General features: G+C 40.7%; 1 protein-coding gene across 1 annotated transcript in view; it reads right to left on the reverse strand.

The window, feature by feature from the left end:
* Positions 1–263: 263 nt before the first annotated feature.
* cspg4 (chondroitin sulfate proteoglycan 4) overlaps positions 264–12,398 on the reverse strand; it is a 77,413-nt gene continuing 65,278 nt past the window's right edge. Inside the window, exons 7-11 of the mRNA XM_019361821.2 lie at positions 10,359–10,557; positions 9,741–9,872; positions 8,160–8,320; positions 5,564–5,741; positions 264–4,566 (exon numbers count right to left, since the gene is read on the reverse strand). Coding sequence (XP_019217366.1) covers positions 2,741–4,566; positions 5,564–5,741; positions 8,160–8,320; positions 9,741–9,872; positions 10,359–10,557 — 2,496 coding nt within the window. The 3' untranslated portion in view covers positions 264–2,740. The remainder of the gene's footprint in view (positions 4,567–5,563; positions 5,742–8,159; positions 8,321–9,740; positions 9,873–10,358; positions 10,558–12,398) is intronic.

A 12,398-nucleotide genomic window follows, 5' to 3' on the forward strand; every position in this document is an offset into this window, starting at 1 on the left:
GCATCCAGCAGAGTCTGGTTGGCCAAAATGAAATTCAAACGCCTCACTTCAGAAATGCAGAAACATCTGTCATAAACATTTATGTTTATAGTCTTGCTTTATGGTTCAGTTTAGAGCCCAGTGATCCAGTAGTGTTCAAGAGTGTAATTAACATTAACTTAATATTAAAGTTAACTAAATATTAACTAAAGCATGTAAGAAGTGGGGTTACTGGTAACTGTAGTTTGGCAGTTCTAAAAGTCAGACAGAATAATGAACACAGGTTTTTTTGCGCAAACATTTTATTTCCATTAGTACTGAGAACAAAGTCCGAGACATACTGAGGCTTTAAAGGACATTTCTACTGTTCCAGAAACAAGTTTTCTCCTAATAGCGCTATTTATTTTCGTGAAGGCACCTGCAGTTTACAGATAAGTTTCATCTCTGACAAAATACACATAGCCTGAATATGAATTGATGCGTGGGGAATGACAGAAATAATAAATAATGAATGAGGAGAGGAGGTGGTGATGAAACCTGCAGTAAGCAGGAAACAGAGAAGTGAGGGGCACCTGCACAAACACACACACACACACACGCACGCACGCACACACACACACACACGCATGCACACGTCATATCTATATCATTTCAGTCTAGCTGAATGCAGTTACATGTACATACAGAATACCTTATGATGCAAAACATGATATACACTCTCCCCTTGCCACTTTATTGGTTATATCTGTGAAATCTATCCATCCCATTGCAACAGCTGTGCCTATTTTTTTCAGTGTTTTTTGACCTCAAAGTATTTTGAAAGCATGGGACATACATCACCCCAAAGTATGTGTGTGTGAGCTTTGTAAAAGTGTAAAAGAATCAAAGGCTGAAGTCTTTTACTGGACTGGAATAAATCTCGCAGTGTAAATAAAGTGGTCCACGGGTTTAGATTTCAAAATGTTAATTGGGCCCAAAACCGTGCTCTAAATCACAATATTTACACATAAAATAGGAAAAGATGCTGCAGGAGGGAAACTAACTTTTCATTTACTCAGTACGCTACAAAAATAGAAGATCAATAGAAGAAGAATACTCCACTGTATATTCAGTATATGACTAGAAAAACAAAGCTGTCATTGGTACACAGCATGAGGAAAAATGTACAGCAAATAATCAGTTTTAAGAAAATAAGTTGTTTAAGTCTTTTTTTTTTCTCCTTTTTTAGTGGAAAATTTTTATCCAGTATTTTTTATTAGGCACTTTCACTTCCCCTTGCTGTGCTTCATTTAACTTAAAAAATATAAGCGTCACAGCTCAGAGTGAGAAAAAATGCACATTAAAAAGAAGTTTCCAATTTACAGTAGCACTCCTCTTAGTTTTAGCATATATATATATATATTTATAGATAAAGGTTGAAAATAACTTCTTAACACACGACCTTCTACATATTCCGCTTACATATGGAACGCTTAAAAGCAAAACTAGCTTCCAAAGACCTCCTGTCAGTTACCTCTTTAATCAACATAACCTAACAAGTGGATCGTTATATTTATTATTCACATCCCAGTACAGTACCAATTATTATTATCATCAATATTTTATTCGTTTCCTAATTGCAAACCCAGGAACTGGAAACATCTCATTCTGAGATGACCTCACCCGCGCCTGTCGGCCAGTGCGGATGTCTTAAAGTCCAGCATCACTGAAATAACGTCCTGCCTGCGGTCTACAGACTGTGTAGTGTGTATTTATGCGGTCAGTGCTGTGCCAGTCCAGTAAATATTTACAAGTACTTTGGAAGCATTTAGAAACAATAACATATGGCAGATGATGGCGTGACTCAGAGCTAAATCCAGTTAATTTTGCGCACGCTGTCACAACAAGGGTTTGATTATAAACGCCTTTTAAATAAGCGTCTTTTCTCTGTAAAATTAAAGTCAAATCAAATCACGATGAGATTAAAGTTCTGCATTTTAGGGAAACACGTGTATTCAGTCACTTAGGTGGAAAGCTTGGTACAGCTTTTTTATTTGTGTATTCAGTACAGCAAGTAGACCATTAGCTTAGCTTTGCTTAGCATAAAGACTAAAAATGAGATGAAACTCGAGACTTTAGCTTTAGTTCATGCTTTGATCGTTGACATGCGATGTAGCGAAACGGTATCAGTCTTCTTATCTGTCTTTTTCAGTAAGCAAGTGAATGAAGGCATATTGGCCTTTAAACTAGATTTAGCCCTGAGACGCAAAGACCTTTAAACAATTAAAACAAAGAGGCAGTTTTCCATCTTCTTGAAAATATTAGATTTCATTTCATATTCATCACCTAACATGTTTAGCTTTCCTGAACCAAGAAAAGAAATCTGACCAAATCCGGGACTTGAAAATTTCTAACCGCTCACTGAATAATGTCAGCTTACGATAAATATGGAATACACAGACAGAGCACAACCTAAATACTTCTTTGCAAACATTCGGCATGTTTATGTCTTAACGTGCGATCTGTGACAAAGAGGAATGGTAAAACTAAAATAAATAGGCATGGCCTGAGCCTCTGTAGATATGAAACTGCCTCTTTCTTTGCCAATAAGTATTCAGTGTTTCATTGCCTGAGAATCTGTCCAGAGTTATGCTGAGTTGAGTAAAGGGCTTAAACAAAATTAGCCTCGTATAAACTGCTGTGGAAAGAGGTCTTTTAATACTGAGAGGAATGATTTGAGGAGACTTCCCAACACTCCCTCTGTGTCCGATCTCAGAGTGTTTCAGACCCAGTACTGGTTCTTTTTCAAGGCCGGGTTTGTTGTCCGACAGTGCTGCAACAGCTCAGGGTCTGCGTCTTTGGAGTCCATCTTGGACATTGGGATGTTATTGGCTGGGTCGGTTTTGCGAAAGGTCTCTGTGGTGGCCACCTCGCCGTTTTTGGGCTTGGACGCTGCCGTCTGGACATTGTGCTTGCCCGTCTTGTTTTTGCGAATCAGATAGTAGGCCAAGACAGCCGCCAGTAGCAAGAGAATGAGGATTACCATGATAGGGATGATAATAGGCCAGATGTTACTGCGCTTGGCAGCTTGTGGTCTTCCATATGAGCCAGACCCAGAAGCTGTAGTGGCATCTCCGTGGGGCCAGAGAGGGCTAACTGGAGTGACTTGAGGGAACCCAGGAAGATGATCAACGTCTTTGGAGGGAATCCTCAACAGAGTGACAGGGTAAATTCCAGAGGCATTGTAGGGACTGGTTTGGAAGGAAAGCACACATTCTGCAGGAGGGACCCCGTGAGCTTTGAGCAGGAAGCGAGCCTCATCCTGAGTGGCACCACTGTGTGATCCAGAAGAGCCATTTAAGACTTCCATAGCTACACGACCCTCATCCAGGTCCTTTTGGCTGAACGACTTCACTGAGTCACCTGCGTTTGGGCCTCCAGACTTTACAAACCGAGCACCTTTTGGTTGCTGGATGACAGTGAAGGTTGGGGTAACTTTGGTCTTGTTGGCGAGGGGAGTTGCATCTAGAAGCTTTTTATCCAGTTGGACAAGCGCACCCTGGGGTAAGAGAGGATCCCGAGCAATGTTGGCCAGAGGCTGCACAGTGATGTTGAGGACAGAGGAAATGTTAGCAGCCCGGCTGCGGGCTGTAAATGAAACACTGTCTCGGGGCGAAGTGGACTTGACAAAGCGGACACTGACTCGGCCTTCTTTAATCAGTTTCTGGGTAAAAGCAGATGTAGGCTGCCGGTCTACCATGACAGCGGCGTACTTGGGAGCACTTGTGATTTTATAAAGGATGTCCTCCTCAATAGGGCCACCAGTGCTGACCTTCAACATCTCTTCGGTCACTAGGGTCTCATCGTTGCCCTGCTTCACCTTGATCTCAGGGGCTATGTCAAGAAGCAGGGTGTGGGCCAGTACGACAATGTGTAGCATGTATGCTTCGGTTTGGTGTTCTCCATCTGATACTACGAATTCCATGACGCTATCGACAAGGCTGTTGTCACTGTAGAAGCCCACCTCTCCACGATTGACCATCTCTTGTGTGAATTCAGAGATTGCCTCCATTGTGCCTGAGTCAACTAGTCGACCATTGCTAGGTGCTTTGGTCACCTTGAAGTGCACCTCATCTGGAGGACTGTCTTCATCATGAGTGTTAAGTTGTCTCTGGGTCAAGAGGGTCATGGAGCCTTGAAGAACCTCAAAGAGTGTTTCTGTAGTGACTAGTTCAGGGGGGTCAGAGCCCCTCCGTTTGATTGAGATGTTAAAGACCTCCTCCAGGACCACAGACTCAGCAGGTGAGGCCAAACCACGGCCCTCAGACTTAAGACGGGCTCTGAAAGCAAAGCTGTCAGACGAGTCCGCCGAATCATCATGGACATACTCCACCTTTCCTTGAATGACATCTTCTTGCATGAAGGACGGGGTATTACGGGGCAGGTCCTGACCATCCAGCATGATACGACCACGACCGGGGAAACGCTTAATTTCAAAAATGACATCCACCTCGCCTCGGTTTTCTTCCGGTAGGCTAGCCAGAAGGTTGGAGGCATCAAGAATTGAATCATCGATGGTTTTTCTGTGGCCCTGCACAATATCCAGACCTAAGCAGAAAAAACACAAACGAAGAGAAATGTTAAATTTAATCCAGTTGTTTTTTCCCCCAAAGATACCTACTATTTATTTTTGTCTGTCTCCTGTTGATATTTAATTATGCAGGAGATTGAATCTGGAGTACATTTGGAGAGACAGATGGAGCAGGGGGCTTGTTGTTTTGGCAGCAACAGAAGTAGGGCTGACAGGTCCCTTTGTGACTTCAGACTCTTAACAGTAAATTACTGTAAAGAATAAGGAAGAGAATCTAAAATGAAGAACAAGCTGCAACTCACCAGCACATTCACCAGAAATAGATATTTTTGCTTCCATACTCAGTAACAAATGCGTGGTTGCTGGGTGAGTTGGAGTATTTTTCCAAAATGTCTGAGCACAGTTTTGATTTGAATTTTTTAACCAAAAACAAAACAACATATCGTAGAAATAGCATCTCTTTTTTTAAAAATATCACTAAACATTTATATGTAAAGTGTGAGAATGACAAGTTGCATTCAAATCATCACTGATCCACATTATCTGAATCTTTGTGCTCTCACTAAAGACATCAGCAATTACAGCACTGCACTGTATTCACCAACATATTCATTGACTCTTACAGCACTTTGCAAAATGCCACCTCCAGGATACAATAAAAAAGACAAAAACTATTTTAAAGTGCTGCAGGAATGCTCTGCACTCAAACACACAAAGTAGCCCTTTTTACTTTTACAGCATACATCAATGTGTGGTGAGGATAAACTCGGCTAACTAACAGAAAAATACTTGAAATGTCTGTTTGAATAATGACTTCAGCTGGAGTCTTCTAATGGTGCTTCACAGACACAGACTCTCATCTCTGCTTCCTAACATCTGTGCACATGTATTTATAATATGTATGCGTTTGGTAAGTACCAGAGTGATCATTTAGGCAGGCTCTCATTTATCAGAGTGGCCTGTAAAAAAACATGCAATTTACTTAATTGAAATGTTCCTCATTTCATCATTTACCTTTGTTCCTCCACAGCTGTGAGGAGATGTTGCTGTGAGCAGCATAAAAAGACACGGTTATGGGCAGGATGAGATGGACGTCTGATGCTGACCGGGACGAGAGCTCGATGGAGTCCTTCACTGCCCAGAATGGTTCCTCGGGTAGCTGGTGCTCATAGTAGACCATTCCTGACTCCAGCTGTGCATCAGAGGAAGCGAAAACAGAAGGTGGTAAGTTGTTTTAAATAAAATAAAATAAAAAAATCATTTCTTAATTTGGCGATCACTTCAAAGCAAGTTTTATTTTAGCAGATATTTTATTTATTTATTTCATTCCAATAAACTTTTGTAGAATCTGACAGAAATATCGAGGATTCATTATCTGATGCGTGGCTCACTGCAGTCAGTCACTTGTTTGCTTGACTAACTTTATAGGCAAAGACTGGTGTTTTAGCTCAGTAAGATATTTTTATTTGGAGCAGTGGTTTGGCTCAGCTCAGCTGAATTGCCTGAAGTCACTGTTGCCTCTTCTCTCTCACACACACAAACACAGAAAGGCGCACATATGAATTTCTGCATGCAGGAAAAAAGCAAACACACGCTGCTGAATAACTCAAATCATCAAACGCTTTCGGCTTGACGACGTGTTAGATTTTCTGTCACAGTCCAAAAGGAGCAGTTTTCGGGGAAAGAATTTGTTCTCATGCTCGTCCAAGCACGGTCAGATGTCAAGAATGGAAATGAACAGATAGTCTTGATCCGACTGCTGCCAACACAGCTGCACGTGTGGCGCTGCTAAACTATCGACGCTGTGTGCCTCATAATCCTAAACCAAAGCCATTAAAAGCTAAAACTAGCATCAGTAAGGTTTCAATATTCCTTATTTTTTTTGTAATCTGAATATTTGGTTATATAATAATAATAAAGCTAGACAAATAAACATATACATGGTTATGGAACAGGGGAGCTCTTTGGAATCAAGAACCCCACCCTGATGAAGGGTGTTGCCAAAGCAAATTGGTTTTAGCCACAAAAAGCCAAAGAGATTTTATTAAACTCAGAAATCCTTACTTTCTGCCCTTTCCATCTCTGCCCATTGCATGTGCACTTAACAGTCATAAAGGTACAGGCAGAGCAAAGCTGCACACACCCACTCTTCAAACAATATTAAAAGGATTAAAAGGATATCAAAGAAACACAAAAACTCCTAATACCAGTGAGACATCACTAGCAATGATGCCCCCTGGTGGGAAAGAAATGCTCATGCTTCATATGTTGTCAGTTTGAAAGAAAAATACATTCAAATTCAACAAACTGCAGTTACAGACATGAACATGAAACAAACAAAAGAGGGAGTTTAGACAGCATCAGACAGTAAAGCACACCATTCATGACTTTCATGACTCATTCACGTTCTGAAAATACAGTTATTGCTATCATCATAAATATGCTTCCTATTGAAGTAGTAGATTACAATTAATTTTACAAAAAATACATATACATTTACAAATCATTCCCTATGTGGATCTGTGACGACGCTGATAGGGAACGTAGGATGAGAGAAAGGAATGTGGATTGCAAAGTTATCTTCATATTCATTCATAAATATCTAAAAAGAGCATTATTAAATGCTACGTCCAGTTGAACAGAATCAACTTTTTGGAAGAGCGTTATTAAATTCTCCCCAAAACAGTCCAAATAAACCTTTGGAGATAAAGTTAGATTGGGAATCCCGAGGTGCAGAGGAGGGAGAGTAGATTTACTAGACAAAAGAAGTTGAACAGACAGGAGGAAAAGAAGGACACCATTCATGGATGGAGCGAAGGAGGACAGAGGGCTGGTGTGGCAGAAGAGGTGTTCTCAAATCTTGTTTGAACATTTGCTAAAACTGGACAGCATTGTTGCTTGGTTAACAGCAACCACACCACTAATTTGTTCCTTGGAGCCAAAGTACAAACTGAAACGTTTAGTGCCAGTAATCAGAGGGCTGTGCAAGAGGCTGGTTTTCAGAAAACAAAAACAACACCAAAAAATCAGCACTATTGATTGTGTGAGGACATTTGCTACAGCAAGAAGACATTTTCTATCATGTCAAAAAAGGTATGGGCGTATGCAGAGGAAATAAAACTGTACATAAAACAGCACAAGTTGATCCTGTGCTCCCAGCTTGTGCTGATAGGATTAGCTGTCTTACACGCATGGAAGCAATTTTATGTCTTATATCTCCCATGTGCGCTTGATGGTCTGTGCAACAGATGAGTGACGTGCCTTTTACAGCTGTCACTTCTTAGACACACGGACCTGCTATTAATAGTGACGTTAAATCTCAAAGTAAAGAGGATTTACTCTGGAAAAAAGAACAAAAATACATATTTTCACTGAACCCCGAAACCCTAAAAGTAATTATAAAAGGAGCTAACATTAGAGGATCTTTTCCTGCAATTTTCTAACGTACATTTTTGTTTGGTTTATTGTGTCGATCTATATACCATCTCCCTGCTAACATAAAATCATTTACAACTTCTGATAAAGAGAAAGGAAAACGTGTTAAATGTCTCCTAAAGGAAACATATGCCAGAAATACATATTTCGCAGCTCCCGCAGAAAAAGCAATCACCTGTGATAGTGAGAATTGACTAATTTCCTCGTACTGGTTCCTGTCATTGGCCAGGATGAGTCTTCCCAAACGAGGCGGGCGGATAAGTGAGTAGCTTATCTCATTTCCATCCCCACTAGTTACAGCCCCCAGATTGGCGCTTGTGATGGGCTGCCTTGTTCCTGTGAGAAGACAAACACACACACATAGACAGGCGGTCCTCTGACGAGTGCTGATGACTCTGCTGAATGTGGCCTCTTGGCAGTCTAGTTTAGCTTGTAAAATTAAAGCCTCAAACTTTAGAGGTTACTTTAACTCACGCGTAGGGCAGATGAGCTTCCTGATGCGGAGAGCATGAAATGTGTCAGATGGAGCCACGTTTTAAATACATTATCATCATGTTTCATCTGCTCACAAGCACAAATAAATAATAACGTATACTTTATTGATCCCCTTGGGGAAATTCCTCTCTGCATTTAACCCATTCACTCTGTAAAGCAGTGGGCAGGGACAGTACCTTGCTCAGGGGTACCTCAGGGTAGCCGTTCAGTGGATTTGAACCCCCGACCTTCCGATCATGGGGCCACCACCCTACCTACTGAGCTATCCCTGCCCAATAAAGGTGCTACATTTCTGGATTTGAATGTTCACAAATCGTCATGACTACTCCTGTAGCCTCTCTGCTCTGTGTATGTGTGCAGCTCAGTCTGTTGTTGGTTAAAAACAGACCTTATAGAAGGGGTGTCAAACATGAGGCCCGGGGGCCAGAATCGGCTCGGCAAAGACTCCAATAAGACCCACTGGACGAATGTGGAAAATGTGAAAGAGGGCATACATTTAACTGTATTTTCAGATGTTTTAGAGCCAAGCGATTCATACTACACTAAAGTAATTAAGTAACAAAAAAAACAATGCCATGACAGAAATGTTCCTGTTTTTTCAGTCTGCTATTGAACAATCGACAACTTTATTTCTTACGATTTGAGCACAAACAGTCGACTACAGCAGTATTTCTTTGTCATGTATAAAAACTGTAAACTGTATTGTTGAAACTGCAGTGTCTCATGGATTAAATGCACTGATGAACTTCTTTAAACTGACAGAAAGGGCTGTTTCACTGGCTTGATCCACTTAAGATCAATCATATGTGGCCCATGATGTAAAATGAATTTAACACAGACAGGGAGGCAAAGGAAATAGAGATAGCATGGACCCAGCAAGCTGTTACTGGCTGAGGGATACACACCCACCCACACACTTCCTAAAGACTGTAAGCCCAGAAGCATCCCAAACAGCAAAATATGAAAAAAGTAAGAAAGGTCAGGTAGATTACACCTCCACGCTTTCAAAGTTCATAATTGACACCTAATTTTTTTTTTTTTAAAAAACAAGTTGTTTTCTAGGAACATCCTGCGTATTACACCTTAAATAAGTTTTGCACACACTTTTATTCTGTGTGTTATAAGCCTGACTAACAACCAGTTCTTAAAATAAATGTTATCGTCGTAATAACTATACTGTGTGCGTGACTGCGCATTCATCATCATGGTTATCTTTCTATCACTGTCATCTTCAGAAGGGTTTTTTTTTTTGGCATCTTACCTGGAAATACCATGAGGTTCGCCTGTGTTACCATGGTGATGGTGCGTGGCCTGGCTGTGATGACAAATTTGTAGAGAGGAGACGTGTGCTCGCCGTCTGTCACTGTGAAACTGAAGCTGCCAGAATCCTCACCTGGAGCAGAACAGATTGCACAGTTTTAACGGGTCACTTGTTAAGTTCGAGCTTTGATTCTGCTTTTGTTTGTTTGTTCCCCTTTTTTGTCTCTCTGAAACTTTATTGTCTTTACACTTGAAAAGGCGAGACATTGTTTAAAGCTTGCACCTTTATTGCCTTGTTAGAACGTAAAAAACCACCACGTATTTGTCACAATAAGGTACAAATAAATATTACATGTACTACTTATTTAATTATTTTTTTTACAACCTAGCCACAGTATATCTCTAGGGTTTAATTGGCCTATTGATCAATACCAGTGACATTCTGATTACATTACAAGTTTATTGAGATTTCTGCTTGGAGAAACATAAAGACCTGTGTTTAAGCTCGTCGTGTTAGCAACACTCTGAGGTAGACGCAGATAAAGGTCACAGCGTAATCAGCGTGTCAGCGGAGATACAGCGTGATCGAGCACTTAACCTCTAATTCTAATGATCTCACCCTCGTGGACGAAGATGACCTCGCCTTTGTTTACGTGAGCCTGCGTAAAATTTAGGATCTCATCATCAGGCGCCTCCTTCAGTGCAACCCTCCCATTGATCGGCATTTCAACGTTGTAAACCAGTTCCTCTGCGGGAGTGTCAGCGTCCTCAGTGCTCAGCATGCTGGAGGTGATATCAGCTTCCTCACCGGCAAAAACCTGTGAAATACCGAAGACAACAGGAGAGAGAAACACAGTTAAAGACACTTTAGGGGTTGGGGAAAAAAATCAATACAGTATCATGATATTTTGTGCTGCATTTTATTTAATATATGGAAATACATACATAAATAACAATTAGACAGACAGACAGACAGACAGACAGACAGACAGATAGATTGATCGATGGTAAGTACAAAAAGAAAACCCAGCCTATCCGTGAAACAAAAAGCAGCCAGCTCCAAAGTAAGAATTTAAAAGGTTAATTATTTCTCCATGGCAGTCTACACACGCCTGTTATCAGAAGATGGAACACAGCAGTGCAGACTGAATGACTCTCCCTAGGTGGAGGGCCCTTAATGGACTTCTAATGGTCGGATGGCTGAAAAGAGCATTAATTGAAAGAAATGGGCCAGATCTCTAGAAAGACATTCTTAAATAGCTGGAATCAGTTGGGAGAGTGTGCTTAGGGTGCCTTGCAGTGAGAAGTACATATCGATCTACAAAGCCATTCACCCTTCAATACCACACTCCCTCTTTTTACAGACCCGGGATAAAGACCAGAAAGCCTCTGGGCAGAGGAAAAGAGGACACTTCGGTGGTAGATGTTAATGTGGTAAGTGTCAGTCACTGGGAGACAGAAAGCGACAGATCCTAACAAAGCACAGGCTCAGTGACCAGAAACTGGTAATCGAACTGGGGAGGACACAATTGTTGCCCTCTGAGGACAAAACAGAACATGTGATCACTGTTTAATACATGAGGTCAAACCAGATATGCATTTCCTCCTAAAATGAAAATCATTCAGTAAAACAAGGATCACTTACTTTAACTGATTCAATTCTGTAATTGCAAATTTCAGTGAGCTAAACAGCGTCTCCTAATAAAAAAAATTATCCATAGTAGAAGGCGACTGAAGCACATCTGGCTGGACCTGGTTTTTCAAACCTGTCTGTCAGTGTCACATAAAGTCTTGGTTTGAATTTCTGGGTGGGAGATTAAGACACATTGACAAGAACACAGCCAAAGCCTGGAAAGTGTTTTGGTAAAAAAATAAAAAAAAAATAAAAAAAAATAAAAAAATAAGACAAACTATCTGCATAGGATTCTTTTCTAATGAGCCAAAAGGAGAAAAAAAAAAGAAATAGTTGCACAGCTTCTGTGACTGATTTCTCTGGACAGATTAATGGTGGCTGTTTATCAGAAACCCTGTTGCTAATGGACGATGTCTAAAGAGAAAACTGATGCCGCTCTTTCTGCTATTATCACAGCCACGGTACTAAAATCTTTTAGTGTCTACACTGCTTTTACATCTTCTGTTTTTCACGAGGATTCAAAAACACACCACCAAATATTGTAAGTAAGGCATGGCACACAAACAGTTTCAGGTCTTAAAGTGGGATTTAGCTTGACTCTAATAGCAGCTGAAACACTTAAATTAATAGTTAAGTTTATGCTGTAGGTAATTCACACATTTAAAACCAATACTGCTTTACGGTAGGAAACACTCTTAATGACATATAAAGGATTATTTGCAATAAGACGAAGCGCCTGTGAGAGTGTAACTGGGTGCAGCGGTGCTTTTAGCTGAATGCTAACGCCGCTATGCTAGCATGCTCAGACTGAATGTGGCAGACTACAGATGTTTAGCATGTCTTCTGGTATAATGCTTACTGTGCATGCTTACTGGGTTTGGTCCCAGAGTTTATGTGTTTCTCAATGGAGGGTTCTTTATGGGCTCATTTTAGTTTGGGTAACTGTTTGGATTTGATTTGTTACAGTGTTGAAATGTTGATTCCTTGTTTGATTTAACATACTAATAGTGAGCTGGATTACTATGA

This window comes from Oreochromis niloticus, linkage group LG7 (genome assembly GCF_001858045.2).
Source record: "Oreochromis niloticus isolate F11D_XX linkage group LG7, O_niloticus_UMD_NMBU, whole genome shotgun sequence".
Lineage (NCBI taxonomy): Eukaryota > Metazoa > Chordata > Actinopteri > Cichliformes > Cichlidae > Oreochromis > Oreochromis niloticus.